The sequence below is a fragment of the Sorex fumeus genome, unplaced genomic scaffold (assembly GCF_029834395.1).
Source record: "Sorex fumeus unplaced genomic scaffold, SorFum_2.1 ptg000083l, whole genome shotgun sequence".
Classification (NCBI taxonomy): Eukaryota; Metazoa; Chordata; class Mammalia; order Eulipotyphla; family Soricidae; genus Sorex; species Sorex fumeus.
The window spans coordinates 10678766-10699469 of NW_026606140.1; the positions used below are offsets into that span (position 1 = coordinate 10678766).

General features: G+C 52.5%; 1 protein-coding gene across 1 annotated transcript in view; it reads left to right on the forward strand.

Annotated features, from left to right (window-relative positions):
- Positions 1–20704, forward strand: part of CIT (citron rho-interacting serine/threonine kinase) — a 163550-nt gene that overhangs the window by 12685 nt on the left and 130161 nt on the right. The window contains exons 5-6 of the mRNA XM_056131037.1: positions 4074–4249; positions 9132–9233. Of these exons, the coding sequence (XP_055987012.1) occupies positions 4074–4249; positions 9132–9233 (278 nt within the window). The remainder of the gene's footprint in view (positions 1–4073; positions 4250–9131; positions 9234–20704) is intronic.

Sequence of the window (20704 nt, forward strand, 5' to 3'; positions counted from 1 at the left end):
TGGTATGCCTTTAATTTATTTCTTCATGACATACCGTTGAAATGCCTCTAGTTTATGTCTATTTTTTTCAAGCTTATGTGCCGACATTCTTGGGGAGGATCAATTCTAGAAGTTGGAACGTTGGATTGCTGAGTTTCACACACACACACACACACACACACACACACACACACACACAGGCCATACACTCAGCTGTTTGACTCTGCCACCTGGATCCCAGTGTTGGTCCTGCAAGCTCATTCTTTGCACTTACTGCTGCTCCTTGGGTATTTATCACCACCTCAGTGTTCAGTGCCCACAGGGCTCTTAATTGCTATAGCAACAAGGGTACCAGGAGGATGTGGCTTCAGAGTCAGAAGCTGCTGGTGGGGAGAGAACATGTGTGATGTCTTTCCTTTAAAAAAGAAAAATAATAAATTAAAAATATGTATGTAGGAAACCACAGATTTGGGTCACATATCAGCTGCTCATCTTAATGATCCAAAGCTTTTGGATAAGTCCAGGGACATAGTCTACGAGTTCAGACGCTCCTTGCGCTTGCCCGACCTGGGTTAGATCCTGGCCTCACCTTTGGATCCCGAGGCATGGCCAGGAGCCGCTCCCTGAGCACAGAGCCAGGAGTAAGCCCTGAGCACCTCAGTGTGTGGCTCAAATCCCAAAGCGAACCAAAACAAAAAGACCAAAGCCTTTGGATAAAGACGTAGGAACTTGGAACAGTTTCTCAGAAGTCTGCGAGTGTCCTGGTGGTGTTGCTGTAAGCGTTTTGTCTACTGTGTGATTGAGATGCCTGCCAGCTGTTTGTGACAGATGCACATTATTAAGTTGGACAAAGCTGAAAGCAGGCCCAAGGCCTCAGAAGTTGCCGACCAGACAATTTGGGGAATTATAACTCAAAATCCAAATGTTTGTAAGAAAGTTGGAAAAGGACAGGGAAGTAAGAGGGGGCTTAGCACAGTGATGTCAGGGCAGAAGAAAAGCACACAGTGTTCGATTTGCTGCTGCCTGGAATTCTTCAGGAAGGAGCTCTCGGTTTTTATTGTATTTTTTGTGGGGGTGGGGAGCGGGGACTGCACCCAGCTGTCCTCAAGGGCTATTCCAGGCTCTTTGGTCAGCATTGACCCCTGCTGGTGTTCAGGGAACCAAGTATGGTGCCAGGGCTTCAAATGAGGGTCGACTGCATGCAAGACAAATGTCTTACTCTGGTCCTTTCTCTCCAGTCTTTGGTTTCTTTCTCTCTTTAAAAAAAAAAATATTTTATGTATTTTATTTTTGCTTTTTGGGTCGCACCCAGCGGTGCTCAGGGGTTACCCCTGGCTCTGCACTCAGTAATTACTCCTGGCTGTGCTTGGGGTACTCTATGGGATGCCGAGGATCGAACCTGGGTTGGCCACATGCAAGGCAAACGCCCTCCCCGCTGTGCCATCAAACCGGCCTGCTTGGTTTATTTCTTAAGATCATCTTGGGGCATACATATGGGCCGACCCACAAGCGTGTCTGATCCCTCAAGGTCAAAGGGTGCAGTTTGTGAGTGAGTGGAGTGGCTCGTGGCGGGAGACACAGTGTCTTGGGGATCGTCCTGAGAACCTTTGAGTCCAGTGACTTCGCTCCACCCAGGCAGCTAAGGAAGGGGACGGGTAATAATTAAGCTTTTCCGGGCTAATTCATCATTAGTCCGCTCTGTGTCTGTGTGTGCAAATGGCTTTTCCCTTCACTGCACTCAGCCCTCCTTGTTGGAATAACAAGCTGGGTTGCATGCATGTCTAGGACGAAGGTCCGTCTGTCCTTTTCCCCTGCCTCACCCCCGGGAACTGTCCGCCACTTGGCCGTATGTGCTTGGTGTCTTCCTTGGGACGCGAGCTCTAGAAGGGACCTAGTTTCTCTAAGGTGTGCAGGGTTGCATTTCCTCTGTTCTGGGCAGGTGGTGGTGTTTTCGTCTGTCCAGTGATTCCCCAGCTGCTCAGCTGTCCTGGGGTGTTCATGAATGCATGCTGGGCTCCAGATCTGCCATCCGCCTTTCAAAAAAAGTGAGATTCTATACTTTTCAATGCAGTTAATAATGGTTTGCAATCACAGAATTCCCACAGCACACCTGTCACAGGTGCGCCCCCTCCGTCTCCCTTGGATCCAGTGCCCCGGCCTCTGACCCTTCCCCTCCCACCCACACAGCCAAGAGGCTCAGCTCTCCCATCTGCCGCCTTCGCTCCTTTGTCTCGGCCTTGCTGAATGGCTCTAAGTCCCACGAATGAGTGAGATCGTTCTGCATCTGCCCCTTTCCTTTTGACTGATGTCGTTCTGTATATTATTCTCTAGTTCCATTCGTGTCGTGGCAGATGGCTTGATTTTATTTTTCAGAGCTGTGTAGTATTCACCATGTACACATACGTTGCCTTCCTGGGCCATTCACCCGTAGCTGGGCAGCTGGGTTCCTTTCGTAGCTTGGCTATTGTACTAAGTGCAGCAGTGAACAGAGGTGTGCAAATAGTCTTTGAAATTGATGTTTCTGGGGCTGGAGCGATAGCACAGCGGGTAGGGCATTTGCCTTGCACGCGGCTGACCCGGGTTCGATTCCCAGCATCCCATATGGTCCCCTGAGCACCGCCAGGAGTGGTTCCTGAGTGCAGAGCCAAGAGTAACCCCTGCGCATGGCTGGGTATGACCCAAAAAGCAAAAAAAAAAAAAAAAATGACATTACTGCCAATATGCCAAGCAGTGGTCTTGCCAGGTCATGGGGGAGACCTCCTCTAGCCCATGCTTTCGGCATTGAGCCTCTCTGCCTGCCATGGACTGAAAATCCCTCTGTGGATTTTGAGCCCTGGTTTGGTGGTGGCGGAGGTGGCGCTGTTGGTACCCCGATGGAGAGGCGCTCGTGAGATCAGAGTCTGTATTGCGAGAGGCTGAGAGATGGGAGTCACCGCTCGTTCTGCCGTGTGAGGACACAGCGAGCTGGGCCACAGGCCCCACCTGGCGCTGACCTTCAGTGGGCACGTTTGCCCTGGGCGCGCTGGCCTGCAGGACTCTGAGAATTGAATGTGGCTTCAAGCCCCCTGATTGCGGCTGTTTTGTGAATGGAGCTCGAGCCGCCTCGGCAGCTAAGAGATGGCACCCGGGAGAGACGGGGAGGATGGTCTGTCTGCGTAGGGGAAGGTGATCACCGGGGCCAGGGCGATAGCACAGCAGGGAGGGCAGGGCGTCTGCTTTGCATGCGGCCGACCCAGGTTCAATCCCTGGCATCCCATATGGTCCCCCCAAGCACAGCCAGGAGGAACCCCTGAGCATTGCCGGGTGTGACCCAAAAAGCCAAAAAAAAAAAAAGAAAAGAAAGAGAGAGAGAGAAAGGTAATCGTAGAGCCCTCCAGCTGTGTGAAATGTCAACTCTGCAGAGCGAGAATCAGGCTCCATTGGGTTCCTTGGACTCAGGCTCGCCCCTCGGTCGTACTGTCGTGTATTAGGCATTCATAAGGGAGACCGTCGCTATTACTGACCCAGTCCAGAGGCGGTGAGAGGGTTAGTGCAGAGAAACAGACTGCCTGCAGCTAGAGTGCGAGGCTCTGGAAGTCAAACCAGCCCCGTTGCTTCCCTCCCGTCCCTTGTAAAGGCGTGTAAATGCTGGTCAGCCCATTTGACCAGGCGCTTGCCTGCAGCCATCAGCGGGGAGGAAGCGAGCAAGCGAGCGGGATCCTCCTTCCCCTGTTCTCTTGGGCGATGGAATTCAAACGGCAGCTGCCATGGAAACTGCTCTGGAATTTCTGGAGCCCTTAATTTTAACTTAACATATAAAAACATTTTTTTTGATGCTGATTTTATAATTATTCATGACGGATGGGAGACTGACTAAATGTCTCTTGACAGTAAGGGAAGACATAAAAACACCTTTCTTTCTTTTCTTTCTTTCTTTCTTTCTTTCTTTCTTTCTTTTCTTTCTTTTCTTCCTTCTCTTTCTCTCTTTCTTTCTCTCTTTCTTCTCTCTCTCTCTCTCTCTCTCTCTTCTTTCTTTCTCTGTCATAAAGCTGCATGGCAGGGCAGCGCCCTCGTGACCCGAGAGTGACACCTCCCAACGCTTCCCTCTCCTGCAGATGCCGACACCATCGCTGAGCTCCAGCAGCTGCAGCCTGCAGCCAAGGACTTTGAGGTTCGAAGCCTCGTTGGCCGTGGTCACTTTGCTGAGGTGCAGGTGGTCAGAGAGCACACGACCGGGGACATCTACGCCATGAAGGTCATGAAGAAGAAGGCCTTGCTGGCCCAGGAGCAGGTAGGGGCCCAGTCTGCCTCCTGCCCCCAGGCACCCCTGCGCTCCCAGGCTTGAGCACGTTTGCCCGGGGGCTGTCCATAGTTAGTGATGGCTGCTAGGGCCACTGAGGTCTGGTGTCCTTCGCTCTTCTCTCCGAACCATCGTTGGGCTGATTCTGAGGGCTCCCAGGCTCCCACTGGGTCCTCGATTTGTCTCTACTTGCAGTTTATTCTGAACCAACGGGGCCCGTCCCGCTTCTGAGGCGAGCTGCCAGGCCCCTTGGCTGGGAGTTTCGGGAGACGCAGGTCTTGGGGTGAATCAGAGAGCGTTGGCTTCTGTTCACACTTTCGATCCTGTCGCAGGGGGTGTGTACTTGATTTCTGAAACAGGCCCTTGAAGGAATGAGGCGAGGGTGGGCTGGGGGAACTGCTCGTGTGAGCGGAGCGGAGGCGTCGTCCTCGTCCAGGCCGTCTTTTTCTTGTTTTCCGTACGGCGGCCGCCCCAGCCTTATTGATTCACAGGCTGTGTTTCTAGAGAGGGCCATCAGCCTTGCGGCTCAGAGAGTAATTTATTAGTTACAGACATTTGAGAGCACATCATGTGTCTGATAATGTACCAGGCTCTGTGGGGCGCCTGTGAAAGGAATTGGAGCTCCATGGCTGTTGGTTTCAGGGTTTAAAAACAACCTTGGAAAGCGCAGGAAAAATGCAAATGTGGAAAGCCGGCGCCTACCAACTCAGGCATCGCGGAGGGTGAGAGCAGTGGGCAGATTTACATGCGATGGGTCAGCCGGGGTCAGTGGGGAGACTTCCCTCTGCAGGGGTGGCACATGGGCAGAGACGCGGCGGAATGTGCGCGGGGCGGCGTGGGGCACGTCCCAGAGGTCTGGACGTGCCCCTGCTCTGTAGGTGGGCTTAGTTCTCAGGGGTTTACAGTCAGTCAGCCGGAAGGAGAAGTAGGGGGATAATTCATGGGCAAAACAGATCTGCAGGTCCTGTCTTGTGGGGTCTGGAAAAAATATTCATGTCATAACGTTTATCCCCTTTTAACCTTTTTCGAAGGTCTTCCCAGTAGTGCTCGGGAGGAGAGTGGGTGGATGGTGCCCACAGACCTCCTCTGTCAACTCAGCTGTCGGGTTGGAGAGAGGGCCTGGCGTGGAGTGCTGCGTGGGTTCTGCCATGCTGGGGGGACCTGCGTCCTGCGTGGCACTGCTGAGGGCCTCCAGGGATATGTCCAGGGATGCTTGGGGGACCATGAGGTGCCAGGCATCGCACCTGGGCCTGTGTGTGCATGCCAGGCTTCTTCCTGCTTATCACTGTGCTGTCTCCAGTTCCATGTGTGTGTGTGTGTGTGTGTGTGTGTGTGTGTGTGCGCATGCGAGAGAGCGGGGAGTGGGGTGCGGGCGGGCAGGCGGGGGTTGCTGTTAGGTCTACACTCAGGGGTCTCTCCTGGTGAGGCTTGGGGGACCATACGTGGTGCTGGGGTTCAAATCTGGGTTGGCCACAGAGCAGGTAAGTGCCCTTTCTGCTGTGCCATCTCCGCTCCTCCTTGTAACCATTTCATCTATTTATTTTGTTTTGGGGCTACACCCGACAGGACTTGGGGTTTACTGCTGGTGGACCACATGGGGCGTGGGGGATCCATCCCAGGTCGGCCACTTGCAAGGCAAATGTCCTCCCTCCGTGCTCTGCTCTTTGTCTGCATCTGCTCCCCCCACACCCTGTGCAGTTTTCTGGGTCCTTGAGGGCATGCCCTGAGTTCCAGAGGGGTTTGGAAGGGACTTCCTTGGTCCAGGAGGAAGGGTTGGTGCTCCGAGACAGTATGTTCCTCTCCTGAGTGGTCTCAGACAGCTCAGAATTTGTGGGTCGGACGGAGTTGTAGCCCTGAACACACCTGAGTGATGCCAGATGCCAGAATCACTTGGGGGGCTCTTGGGGGCGTTCCCTGGGTCTGAGAGGGGTTTGGGAGGGGCCTCCTCAGTCCACGGACCCAGGAAGAAGTCTCAGACGGAGCAATAAGTTGTGGGGCAGGATAGGGGCTGGCATCCTTGAGGCACCGAATCCCCCTGCCTCCAGCGTCTTTAAGGGATGCTCAGAAGCGAGAGGCCCATCCACGGCGTGCTTAGGCCCGCGGCAGCCCTGCTCCTAGACTTCTTCCCCGTCCCAGCTAGATGCTCTGTGCCCGTGAACCAGCAACTTAGCGGTCCCTCGGGAACCAGCCTGGAGTTGCAGTTCCGTGGGGGAGGTGTCTGTCTGGGGAGCGATCAGGCTTCTGGAAGGAGGGGGTCGGGGTCGGAGGCAGGAGAGGGGAGTGGCCCTGTGTGGCCTTCGAAGAGCCAGTGAGAAGCTCCCCCGAAGTGGATGGATCGTAGGCCCATGTTTGGGAGTGGACGTGAGCGACGTAACACGGAAGGTAAAATGGCAAAACGTTGCTGATCTTGTGGGGAGAGGAGGGGATGCAGCCGGCCGACTGAGACGGATACACACCCACGGATGTCCCCCCTCCCCCCACAAGCTCCTGGGCCTCTGTATGTAAACTGCATGTTCACACGGATGCCTTCAAGTCCGCTCCAGCCTCACATGATTTGTTCTAGTTCTCGTTTTTATTTTGTTGTCGTTATTGTTTTGAGGTCTCACCTGGCGGTGCTCGGAGCTCACTCCTGGTGCTGCACGCACGGATCGCACCTCGCAGGCTTTGAGGACTGTTGGGGGTGCTGGGGATCGGCCTGGGCTGGCAGCATTCACAGAAAGTGCCTTACCCGCTCTTTTAGCTCTCCGATATCTCCCTTGCCCCCCTTTTCGGTGGTGGTTGTTTTGGGGCCACATCTGGAGGTGCTCAGTCCGTATTTACTTCTGGGTCTGTGCTCAGAGCCTTGATCCCACCTCGCCCCTCCTAGCTGCCCCCACGTCGTCCTCCTGGTCCTCCTTGGAGCTGGTGTTCTTTCCTGGCCCCATGGTGCCCTCTCCCTGCTCCTGGGCATGGATCTTTACCTGATTCTGCTCCGCCCAAGAATTGTTCAGGAGAAAAAGGTATTTATCCTGAGAAGATGTGAGCTGACTCATATTTATTTTGTGTTTGGGGATTGGCCACCCCCGGCAGTGCTCAGGGTTTAACTCTTCATCAGGAGTCATTCTTAGCAGTGCTTAGGGGATTACGGGTAGGGCCAGGGATTGAGCTGGGGCAAGCTTCATGCGAGGCAAGAGCCTTAATCCCTGGACTGTCTCTCAGGCCAAGCCAGCTGGCATTAAAGATTTTAAAAGGGGCTGGAGTAATAATACAGTGGGAGGGTGTGTGCTTGCACATGACCGCCGACCTGGGTTCGATGCCCAGCATCCCATATGGTCCCTCAAGCACCTCCAGGAGTAGTTCCTGAATGTAGAGCCAGTAGTAACTCCTAAGCATCACTGGGTGTGACCCAAAAAGAAAAAAAAGATTAAAAGAAAAACAAAAAGCTTTAAGCATCGCGGTTTGCAGTTATTAATAATACAGTTGTTTTGGGCGTTCAGTGTTCCAACACCAACCCCACCATTGTCCCCTGTGTCCCCCACCCAGCCCCCAATCCTGACCCTTGGTGGCACAAAATGATTTATTTTGTATCGCTTGCTACAGCAGCAATAGCAAAAAATAGTTCAAATAGCAAAAAATAGTCCAGTAAGAGAAGTTTGTGAAAATTGTCTTGTTCGTTTTTGGGGCCACATCCAGCAGCACTCAGGGATTACCCTTGGCTCATCACTCAGAAATTATTCCTGGTGGTGCTCAGGGGACCGTGTGGGATACTGGGATCAAGCCTGGGCCAGTTGTGTTCAAGGCAAATGCCCTTCTGGCTGGATTATCACTTCACCCCACTTTGTGAAAATTGTCATATCTCACAGTAATGCAGTCAAGTCATTTTTGAGGATTTGCTGAGCTGTTTGGTGCCTGGTGAGCCTTCTGTGTTATTGTTTTTGCTTGTTGAGCTTTGAGGGTTTTTCTGCTACTCCGCTGTCTCATTTGCTGTGCTCCTCCTGGGCTGTCCGGATGGTGGGATCTGGAGGTGCTGTGTGGCTGTGTGTAGGGCCACACGCTCCAGGAGCTCCAGGGCCTGTGTGCCTGCAAATTTCATGACTTGGTGGCTCTTAGAGATCAGTCGTGAAGCAGTGCAGTTGGGCTGCTTGTGTGGCGGTGGCTGTGGGTGTGGGTGCGGCTGCTGAGATGTGCCCCCCCCCCCCCCACCCCGCACTCCTGAAAACAGGCGGGCCCAGGATTCGCAGAGGCTGGACTTGCGTCTCTTCGACTCTTCTGAGATTAGTCTTGAAACTGTGACACTGGGCTGTTGACTTGGCAGTGGCTGTGGGATGTGGGTCTGAAGAAAGATTTTAGTAATCGAATTTGGCAAAAAAAAAAAAAAAAAAAAAAGGAAGCCTAATGAATGAATGAGATCTTGGGGAACACTGGCCTGAAGATGTCTTTCTTTTTAAAAAACAGCAAAAATTAGAGGATAAAAAACACTGAACACCCTGACAAACACAAACACAATGGCCTCTTAGTACCTGTTTTACAAACCATGATGCTGAGAGAGAGAGAGAGAGAGAGAGAGAGAGAGGAAGGGAGGGAGGGAAGGATGGGTGGAGGGAGGAAAGGAGCACTTGACTAGAGATGGGGTAGGGGTAATGGGAGGGAAACCGGGGACACTGGAGGTGGGAAACGTACACTGGTGGAGGGAGGAGTGTTGGGACGCTGTATGACAAACCCAATCATGACGAGCTTTGCGATGGCCTGACTAATGATGCTTTCATTGAAAACAACTAGAGGTAGCAGTTTCTGTCTAAAGAGAGAGGAAAGGGCATGCTTCTCCCCTTCACCCCACTTCACTCTTTATCTTATAATTGTCTAAAGAACTTTCCTCCCCCCCCCCCCCCCCCAGGTCTCATTTTTTGAGGAGGAGAGGAACATACTGTCTCGGAGCACCAGCCCTTGGATCCCCCAGCTACACTATGCCTTCCAAGACAAAGATAACCTTTATCTGGTGAGTCTCCGTGCCCAGCCCTCCAGGACTGGCCCGGTGCTATGATCCTCGGGGGTCCCTGTGCCGCTTCCCGATTCGGCCCCTGGCTCCTGGCATCCAGGGAGGTGCCCTCCCGCCTCTGCGGCGTCTTCCCGCTCTGGTTCTCCAGGCGAAGGGCGGCCCTGTTTGTGTCTGGCATTAGAGCTGGGACACCTTTTATTTGCCGTTGTCTGATACTACTTTTGATAGGATTTGGCTTTCAGAGCCCCTGACCTTTGGGACGTATCCAGTGGTGCTCAGGGCTCATTCCTGATCAGGGCAGTGAGCTCAGGAATCACTCCCAGGAGTGCTCAGGGATCGAACCTGGGCCGTCTGTGTGCCAGGCAAGTGCTGTTTCTGCTGTGCTGTCTCTCTGGCCCCTGGCTGAAGCTTTTAAATGAAATAATGCGTTCTGAATCTAAGCAAAGCAAATTCTGCAGGAATCTATGACATACAAGGGTAAGACCTCTGCCTTTTTTCTGCCCCTTGTTTGCTAGGGGCTAGAATTTGTTGATGGTATGTCTTTCTGGCCTGGACTGCTTGTCATGGAAATAACGTTTCCATGCCCGGAACACCTGTGCTGTAGTGTCTTCACAGTTAGAAGCAGTTGCATTGTATGTAGGCACTTCGGATGACTTGACTCTGGCGTCGCTGTTCTTTCCTCGTCCTTTGTGTTTGGCCACACTGGGCAGTGCTCAGGGTTTCCTCCTGGTTCTTAGGTCTCCAGTGACCGTATGTGCCCGGGATCAAACTTGAGATGGGACGGTGAGATGGCGCAGTGGGTAGGGCACTTGCCTTGTGTGCCGCTCACCCAGCTGGATCACTGGCACTGCATTTGGTCCCCGGAGCACTGCCAGGCGTGATCCCTGAGCACAGAGCCGGCGTTAACCCTGAGCCCTCCTGGGTGTGGCCCCTACACCACAAGCAGACAAACCCAAAGCATCCACGAAGCAGGAAGAAAAAAAACCCTGCCTCCCCCAAACCAAACCAAACCAAACCAAACCAAGCAAACCCGGGCCTCCTGCGTGCAGAGGCCCTGCTCAGCCCGCCGAGCTTTCTCTGTGTTCCCGTGTCTCCAGTCTCACCCCTACCGGTTGCCCTTGTCGCGGTGGTCAGTGTCCCCCCTCCTCTCTCTCCTCGCCCTGACTGAAAGCCAGGACTCTGCTTGCACTGAGCCTCCTCCCTCGCCCTGAGGACGGAGGCCCGCTCCCCGCTGCTGCCCTCCGGAGGCCCTTCCCCTCGGGGCCGTCCCCCGGCCTTTGCCGCAGTCTCGAGACTGAGCATCTCCTCGGACTGCGCCTGGAGGGCGGGGGGCTCTCTGGAGTCCCCGTGGCCCTTTGAACTGGCTGCACTGACAATCATGCAATCAGGGTTGGGTTTGTTCTTAGAGGCTTTGAGTGACACCCAGCACTGCTCAGGTAGCTCCTGGCTTTGTGCTTGGGGGACTGTGACTCCTGGCAGGGCTCGGGGGCCCTGTGTGGTGTCAGGGATCAAACCCGGGGTCTGCCATGCACGAGGCAAGTGCCTTCCCCCTGTACCGTGTCTCTGTGGCTTCTGGCATGCACCTTCCTGAATGACTCGGTGGCTTAGTACTGGTGCAATCTGTGACTCCCCCCTCTTCCCCTCTCTATATTCTTCTCTTTGTCCTTAGAAGTAGAACGCTTGCAAAAGGCTCCTTTTTAAATTTACTTAGTTTTGCGGTGTTGGGCATCAGAAAACTCAGGGTCTCACACATGCTTTTGCACTGAACTGCATCTCCAGCCCCAAGTTTTCAGATAAGAATACAAAGAGCCAGTGGGGATTACGATAGGATCAGCCGTCGACTGGCTTGGCCCTGCCTGCAGCTCAGGTGCCCGGGAGCACGGGCAGCCTTCACTTCTTCTGTTCTGCCTTGAACTCTGGCAAACTTGACCTGAACTCTCTTACTCATCCCTCGTGGTGTGACTTTCATCCATCTTGCTGCAAACATAAGAATGTGTTCGAGGGCTGGAGCAATAGCACAGCGGGGAGGGCGTTTGCCTTGCACGCAGCCAACCTGGGTTCGATTCCCAGCATCCCATATGGTCCCCTGAGCACTGCCAGGAGTAATTCCTGAGTGCAGAGCCAGGAGGAACCCCTGTGCATCACCAGGTCACTGTCACTGTCGCTGTCCTCCCATTGTTCATCAATTTGCTCAAGCGGGCCCAGTAACATTGTGAGATTTGTTACTGTATTTGGCATATCGAATACGTCACGGGGAGCTTGCCAGGCTCTGCCGTGCGGGCGAGATCCTCTCGGTAGCTTGCCGGGCTCTCCGAGAGGGGCGGAGGAATCGAACTCGGGTCGCCCATGTTGGCTGCATGTAAGGCAAACGCCCTACCCGTAGTGAGTGGTCGCAAGGTCAACCTAAACTCAACTTGCATCACCAGGTGTGATCCAAAAAGCCAAAAAAAAAAACCCAAAAAAGAATGTGTTTGATTACAGAGAGTGTTAGGTAACATAAAGCAAGTGCCAAGTTTCGCCTTCCAGTACCCGGAAGCTTTCAGCTTCCAGTGAAAGCTGATCCGGCATTCCTGCACCTGGAAATACTCTCTGCTGCAGGATCAGAGAACTGGAGAATCTCATAAAGCCCTGAAAACCCATCACAGCTGTTGGCCCCTTGCAGGGCACTGTTCTCCATGGGGGGGGGGGGGGGGGGAACGGGGGGAAGCATGCAGATCCTGGTGCATTTCCCCTGCAGCTGGACGTTCACCTGAATGCGGACGCCGAGGAGTCGGCGTGAGGCTTTTCCATCAACGAGAGGATCTCCAGTGTTCCACCCCAGCACGTCTTGCATCCCTACTGGGCGGTGTCCTGTGTCCGCCAGATGCGCAGTCAACCCCAGCATCCCCCTGCTCTTGGCCTGCCCTCCCCCCACGCCTCCCGGCTGTTATGACCCATCCCGACTCCCGGGGCCCCGGACAAGGTGCAGATGGTCCCGCACGCTCCCCAGCCCCTCTCCCCGCTTCTCCCGCGCCTTGTGCGTTCAGCCCAGAGTCCTTGGAACCTGCCCCTCACCTTTCTGCACGTGGTTCATTCTCTCCTGCTTTTCCCGTTGGTCTCTTTCCTTCTGGACTTTTCTCCCGAAGTCCTTTCCTTTCTTGTACCCTTGCCTTGGTGTGCTCCTAGCCCCCGAGGTGGTCACCTACCCAGACCACTCTTATATACAGGCAGCCATGATGTCCCCTTGCTCCCCCAGTGAATAGCTAAGAAATACTTGCTGGAGGAATCCAGGATTAATGTCATAGCACTTGACTTACATACAAATTTTGTCTACTGATGGGAACCACAGCCTGGTTTGGGTGTGAGTTTTGCTCTCTAAAGTATACGATTTAGGGGCTGGAGTGATAGCACAGCAGGTAGGGCATTTGCCTTGCACGAGGCCTGACCCGGGTTTGATACTCAGCATCCTATAAGGTCTCCCGAGCACGGACAGGTGTAATTCCTGAGTGCATGAACCAGGAGTAACCCCTGTGCATTGCTGGGTGACCCAAAAAGCAAAAAAAACAAAAACAAAAACAAAAAAAAAAACAAAACAAAGTATATAATTCAGAACACAGTCAGTGAGCAGTGTTTTTTTTTTTTTTCAAAACCGGAAGTGCAACTGAACTTGGGTCCTTTGGAAGTGTTGACGGTTTCGAATGCTGTTTGTGGTTACCCACTGGTGGCCGTGGCTGATGGGACACTGTAGTGAAGGGTGTGGGAATATCTGTCCGGTCCAGTGGGCTCGCCCGTGCGCTGGCAGGCGCCCGTGGAGCTGCTATGCTGATCCAGGTCGTGATGAAGTCTGTCCAGCTCGCTGTCACAGATGCTGCCACCAGTGTCCTTTACAAGGCAGAGACTGTTCTACGGGCCCTGCTTCAACCCCCAACCTCAGCTCTGCTGGGCCCTGGCTCGTCGGGAGGTGCTGGAAGCTCGCCAACTCTAGTGATGTTTGCTGGCCTGTGGGTCACTTCAGGTCGCCTTTGCACTGAGCTGAAAGGCAGGTGGGGGACCTGACACCCTCCCCCGGCTGCACTCAGGGATGTGTTAGTTAAGGCAGAGGCTGAGCCGGAGTTACTCTCTTTTTCTTTCTTTCTTTCTTTCTTTCTTTCTTTCTTTCTTTTTATTTTTGGAAGGTGATGTGAAGTTTATTTTATTTATTTTTTAGAAGTTTTATTTTAAAAAATTGAATCACTATGAGATACACAGTTGCGAAGGTGTTCATGGTTGGATCTTAGTCATGTTCCAGCACCTGCCCCTTCACCACCAGGGTCCCCACTTTCCCTCCCTTCCCCCTCCCCTAGGGCAGGCACTTTTCTTCTCTCCCTCCACCCCCCTCCTTTTGGGCATGATGGTTTGCACTAAGGATACTGAAAGGTTATCATATGTAACTCTTCACCTACTTTCAACACTCAGTTCTTGTTCAGAGTGGTCATTCCCAGCTGTCATTGTCACACTGATCCCTTCTCTATCCTAACTGCCCTCTGCCCCCCCCCCCCCCACACACACACACACTTGTGGCAGCTTCTAACCATTGACTTGTCCTTCCGGCCCCTGTTTACTCTGGCCTTGGATATTCGTCTCAGGCTAGTTTTTGTTTGCTTTTTGGTTGTCAGGGATTATTCCTGGCTCTGCACTTAAGAATTGCTCCTTGTGGTGTTCGGGGTCACCATATGGGATGCCAGGGATCGAACCTGGGTTGGCCACGTGCAAGGCAGCCCTACGTGCTGGACTATTGCTTCAGCCCCTGTATATTTTTTTAATCCCACAAATGAATGTAGTCATTCTGTATCTGTCCCTCTCCTTTTTTTAGAAAATTTATTTCTATAGATTTGTTCACAATAATTGATTCCATTCAATATTTCAACACCAATCCCACCACCACTCAAGCCTACCACACAGGCAGATGCTAGATAATTATTTTTGTGTTGCTTGTTATGGATGGTATAAGATATCGGTAAGGGTCTATCTCACAGTGATTCAACAAAAAAGCAAAAAAGAAAAAAATAGTGTGAGCTATTGCATGGCCGCAGAATGCTGAGATTGTAAAAATTTAAATAATTGGGGTCCGGATCCATCTCTGCATAGAGCTGCTGGGTTCCAAGATTCATCCGTGAATCTCTGGATCCTGGCCGTTAATGCACTTAAATGGTACCTGGAGGCAGTTCGTGGGCATGACAGCCAGGGCCCCTGGAAGGGCAGGGAGATGGGAAGGGACGGCCCAGTCCCGACCCCCCCGAGGCCTGGCATTTTCAGTCACTGTCCCGCTTATCTGGGTTTTTCAGCAGATTTAGTCTCTTGCACAGAGGGCCAAGGATGAGCCTGTTGAAGATCATCCGTGAGGGTGACAGTGATTGGTTTCTGGAGGTTTGAGGCTGCCGGGGTTCATGTGGTGCGGCAGAGAGTGAGGCCACCTGCTCCCGTCTGAGGTGCCCCGTTGAAATCAGCCCTGCAGCAAGATGCATTTGTGAGTCTCTGTCCCTCTCCTTTGGACTCATTTCAGTCAGCATGATACTCTCCGTGTCCGTCCATTTATAAACAGATTTCATGACTTTGTTTTTTCCTAATAACTGCGTGGTATTCTGTTGTGCAGATATGCCATAGTTTCTTTAACCAGTCGTCTGTTCTTGGACACTCACGGTTGTTTCCAGATTCTGGCTATGGTGAACAGTGCTGCAGTGACATAGGAGTGCAGATGGGGTTTCTGCTGTGTGTTTGTGGGCCCTGAGGAATATTCTCAGGAGTGGTATATGGAAGCTTAAGTGGTATGTGGACGGTCATATGGAAGCTCAATGTCTAGTGTTTTGAGGAATGTCCATATTGTTTTCTAAAAAGGCTGGACCAGTTGGCATTCTCATCAGCAATGAAAGAGAGTCCTATTCTCCCCGCATCCATGCCAGCACTGGTTGTTCTTGTTCATTTGGATGTGTGCCAGTCTCTGTGGTGTGAGATGATATCTCGTTGTTTGGATTTGTGTCTTCCTGATGATTAGTGATGTAGAGCATTTTTTTTATGTGCCTTTTGGCCATTTGAATTTCTTCTTTGAGGAAGTTTCTGTTCATTTCTTCTTCCCATCTTTTGATGGGGTTGGAGTTTGTTTTTTTTTTTTTTTTGTAAAGTTCGACCAGTGCCTGATATATCTTGGAAATGAACCCCTTGTCAGATGGGTATTGGGTGAATAATTTTTTATATCTTACTCCCTGTGTCTTTTGAGGTGCAGAAGCTTCTTAGTTTAATGTAGTCCCATTTGTTTATCTTTGCTTCCATCTGCTTGGTCAGTGGTGTTTCATCTTTGAAGATGCCTGAGCTTCATTGTCATGGAGGGTTTCGTCTACATTTTCTTCCCCCATGGATTCAGGTCTAATGTTGAGGTCTTTAATCCATTTTGATCTGACTTTTGTACATGACATTAGACAGAGGTCTGAGTTCACTTTTTACATGTAACTATCCAGTTTTACCAGCACCACTTGTCGAGGAGGCTTTCCTTGCTCATTTCTTGCTCCCTGATCAAAAATTACATGATCATATATTTGAGGGTCTGTGTCAGGATATTCAACTCTTATTTCATTGGTCTGCAGTTCTGTCTTTATTCCAATACCATACTGCTTTAATTACTACCACTTTGTAGTACAGTTTGATGTCTGGGAAGGTGATGCCAACTGTCTTCTTTTACCCAAGGGTTGCTTTAGCTATTCATGGCAGTTTATTGTTCCATCTGAATTTTGAGAGTGTTTGGTTAATATCTTTGAGAAATGTCACGGGTATCCTTGTAGGGACTGCATTGAATATAATGCTTTGGGGAGTATTGCCACTTGACAATGTTAATTCTCCTAGTCAATGAGCAGGAGATACTTCCTCATATTCTCTTTTATTTCTTGAAGCAGCATTTTGTAGTTTTCTTTGTACAGATCCTTCACCTCCTCAGCTAAGCTGATTCTGAGGTACTTGATTTTCTGAGGCACACTTGTTAACAGGATTGTTCTTTTAATATCCCTTTCTTCTCTTTCATTATTTGCAAATAGGAAAACCATGAACTTTTGGGTATTGATTTTGTAACCTGCCACTCTACTGTACAAGCCCATTGTTTCTAGGAGCTTTCTGGTAGAGGCTTTAGGGTTCTCTGAGTATAGTATCATGTCGTCTGCAAGTAGTGAGAGCTTGATTTCTTCCTTTCCTATCTTGCCCTTGATATCTTTTTCTTCCCTAACTGCTACGCAAATAGTTCCAGTTCTATATTAAATAGAATCTCCTCAACCTTTTCTGACCATAGTTCCCTTCCTTTCCCACTTGTTTCTTTTCTTTCTTTCTTTGTGTGTGTGTGTGTGTGTGTGTGTGTGTGTGTGTTTGGGTCACAACCAGCAATGCTCAGGGGTTACTCCTGGCGGGCTAGGGGAACCAAATGGGATGCTGGGGATTGAACCCTGGTCAGCCAGGAGCAAGGCAGGCACCCTCCCTGCTATCCTCTTTCCCCAGCCCCTTGTTTCTTTCCTGTGGTTCCCCTGTCAGTTGGTACCCTAGACTTGTGCCATGCCTCCCATTTGCTTGGTATTTTTCCAGGATACTCCAAGGGGGCACCGTGAAATGGAAGCCAGGCCAGCAGGGAGTTAGGGTTGGAAAAAGGTTGAGAAACATGGGTCCAAGCCACTGGGACCAAGAGACCCCAAGTACAGAAGTGGGCAGGTCTGCTCTAGGTGACAGGGGAGGGACCCCGGTTCCCTCCATCTTGTGGCTTCCCACCACTTCCTAGGTGGTCTCCCTTGAGGTGCTTGCGGTCAGTCCATTCTATTTTGTTGTTATTTTTGTTTGGAGGCTGCACCCAGCGGTGCTGAGGCCTTACTCCTGGCTCTGAGCTCAGGGATTACTCTTGGCGGGTCTTGGGGGACTCTCTTGCGGTGCTGGGGATAGAGCCTGGATCACGTGCAAGGCCAACACCCTACCCACTCTGCTATCTCTCTGGCCCCATCTCGCGTCTTTGTTCCACCCGACTGGGAGGAGAAGAGTGCAGAAGAGCAGAGCAAGTTCCTTTTCTAGAATGTCATGGAAGAGGCTCATTTTCTCTTGCATTTGGCTGAGCAGAACTTATTTACGTGAACACACACTTGTGTGTCACCCAGCCGTGTGACCTGTCACTGTCACTGTCCTCTCGTTGTTCATCAATTTGCTCGAGCGGGCCCAGTAACATTGTTAGATTTGTTACTGTCTTTGGCATATCGAATACGTCACAGGGAACTTGCCAGGCTTTGCTGTGCGGGTGAGATACTCTCGGGAGCTTGCTGGGCTCTCCGAGAGGGGCAGACGAATCGAACTTGGGTCGGCCGTGTTGGCCACATGCGAGGCAAACGGCCTACCCACTGTGCTATTGCTCCAGCCCCGTGTGACCTGTATCCAACTAAAATTCATCAGGGAAGAACGGAGGTGGGGACAAATTGAAGTCTGCCGTGGGGTGGGTCAGCCGCTGCTCTTGTAGGTCCTGGCCAGGTTCCCAGCCCACCCCCAACTCATCACGCCACACTGCCGCTTCCAAAATAAATTGAATTTTTAATTTTTAAAAAATTTTTGGCTTTTGTGGAGTTCATGTCCAATTCAATCAGTTGAATAAATAGCAGTACTCCTACATTAAAAAAATTGTTTTTTGGCTTTTTGGGACATACCTGGCAATGCTCAGGGGTTCCTCCTAGCTCTTCACTCAGGAATTACTCCTGGAAGTGCTTGGGGGACCCTATGGGATGCCGGGGATCAAACTCGGGTTGGCCACATGCAAGGCAAACGCCCTCCAGGCTGTAATATCGCTCCAACCCCCAAAACAAATTTTAACACAACGTGGGTATTCGTCTTTTCTGCTTCTGTCCTTGTTTCCAGCATTAAGATTTCATAAGACGCGTGTCCTTCCCACGTCTGGCGCAGTTAGGAGGGGGCCTGGTTGTGAACGCTTACCCCCAGAGTTCCCAAACGCCAGCCCCTGCTGTTGCCAGCAGTCTAGAGAGAGTTAACGAGGAAAACTTGGTTGTTGATGTTAGTGAAAAGTGGCAGCTTACGAGAGTTTTGACAACGAGACATGTGCTGTTTTGATCTCTTGGGTAAGATTATCCAGTTTTCCGGCTTGTCTCAAAACTCACCAGAGTGTTTGCATGTGGCAGCTTCCGAAGCCGGGGCTGGAAGCTGTCTGCCCGCGGCGGGGAGCTGGTGCCCCTGTGTTCTGACTGGCCAGGCGGACTGTCCAGCCCTCTGTTCACCCCCCTCCTGGTGGGCAGGCCTGGGCGCAGGGGTTCTTGGCGCCTTTGAGCTGCTGTTTCGTGCCCTGGTCTTTGGAGGCCGGGGGAGGCTTCTGGCCTTGGAGGAGCCGCCCCTTGCTTCCGTTGCCCAGCACGTCCGGTGCAGGAGGTTGGGGTGGGGTGGGACCTGCGACTCCGCATGGCATGCTGCCGTTGCTGCTGCTGATCCCCGGGACCCCACTTCGAGACCCAGTATCGTCCCCTGTGTTTCTAGACCACTTCCGGGCGAGGGCCGCTCTGTTCCTGGGGTGGGTGAGTGCGCCTCTAGGGTCCGTTCCCGGCTCTCAGCCTGGGGCCTCGCTTCCCCCTCCCCCTGTTGCTAGCCCCAGGGAGCTCCACCTGCCCCTGCTTCCTTCCCTTTGACCTTGTCCCTGGTCAGAAGTCCCTTCATTAACTTCTGTCCTCACGTCGCCTAGATCGAGTGCTGTCTGTTTCTTGCCAAGACTCTGGATGATTCAGTGCTCGGTGAGGATTTCTCGAGTAGATGGATGAATCAGGCTGGGCTGCGTCTCTTCTGCCGTCAAGAGCCCTTCTCTTTCTCCCTCTCGGCCGCCTTGTCCTCGAGAAGAAGCGTGCAGTCTTCCTGCCCCGTCTCTCTGCCTTGAGGCCGCCCCCTCCCGCCTCGTGCAGATCAGGGGCGCAGGGCAGCGCCGGGGATAAGCCAGTCTCAGCTCTGTGTTTGCAGGGCACCCTCCGCCATTCGACTGGAGATGAGCGTTTGGGTCACACACGGCAGCGCGCAGAGGTAACTCCTGGCTCTGATCAGGAATTACTCCTGACAGTGCAATAGCACAGTGGTAGGGCATTTGTCTTGTGCGCGGCCGGCCTGTCCGAGCCAGTTTCGATTCGTCCGCCCCTCTCGGAGAGCCCGGCAAGCCACCAAGAGGATCTCGCCCGCACGGCAAAGCCTGGCAAGCTCCCCGTGGCGTATTCGATATGCCAAACACAGTAACAACAAGTCTCACGATGGAGACGTGACTGGGCCCGCTCGAGCAAAATCGATGAACAACGGGAGGACAGTACTACAGTGCTACAGTGCTCAGAGGACTGCATGGGATTCTAGGGATCGAACCCGGGTCAGCAGCATGCAAGGCAGGTGCTCCACCCACTGTCCTCTCTCTCCAGCCCCATTGAGGGGCTTCTAGGAAGTGGTCAGCACAGCAGCCCCTGAGCACACCCTGGAAGTTACTAATTAACTATTCGACGTCCAGAGGCTTGCAAATGTGGGCGTCTATTTGTGGACACACATTTACTTTGGGGGGATCCTCACCTGACGGTGCTCAAGGCTCACTCCTGGCTCTGCATTCAGGGACCATCCCTGGTGGGGCTCAGGGCACCCTGTATGGTGTTGGAAATTGAACCCAGGTCAGTTGCATGTAAAGCAAGCCGTACTATCAGTCCAGCCCCCCCTTTTTGTATGCATGTATGTACATGTATGTGCTTGCTCTGTCTGTCTCTGTCTGTCTCTGTCTCTGTCTCTCTGTCTCTCTCTCTCTCTCTCACACACACACACGCACGCATGCACGCACACATACCTTTAGGGGTGTGAGATACAGACGCCTGCACAAATGCCCGGCGCCTTGCAAAGTGGCGTGTGTGAGACTTGCCCTTTAATCAGCTGCTGTAGCTGCCGCCGCCAGAAGGGTCTGTCTGCACCGAGAGCCTCTGCCTTAAAGAGCCAAATCCACTGGAGCTTCTGGGCTCCCTGCTCTCTGCATTCCTAAGCGTTGTGGTCTACGGCCGGGTGTTCCTCCCCCTCCTGTCTCCTTGGCGGTACCTTGGTGCTTTTCCCGCTCCCAGGATGGCCTGCTGCTCCCATCTGCATGGGCGCCGTCTGTACTTGCCAGGCAGGAGGACCGTCGCTCCAGGGCTGAGGGGCGGTTGTTTGCAGCCCTGGAGATGCAGGGAGTGACACAGATGTCAGCACGGCCTGGTGTTTTCTTGGCTGCTCCCCGTCACAGCCCTGCCTCTTGCAGGGACCCTTGGCCCTCAGCAGCAGCTGATCTCGGTGGCGTATCTGCCTCATACCAGGGGTGCCTGAGCCCAGCCACCCGGACCCCAGTCAGGAGCCCGAGTCTGCAGCGGGTCCCTGGAACCCACTTTTTTGGTTCTGCTTTTTTTCTTTTTTCTTTTTGGGTCATACCTGGCACTGCACAGGGGTTACTTCTAGTTCATGCACTC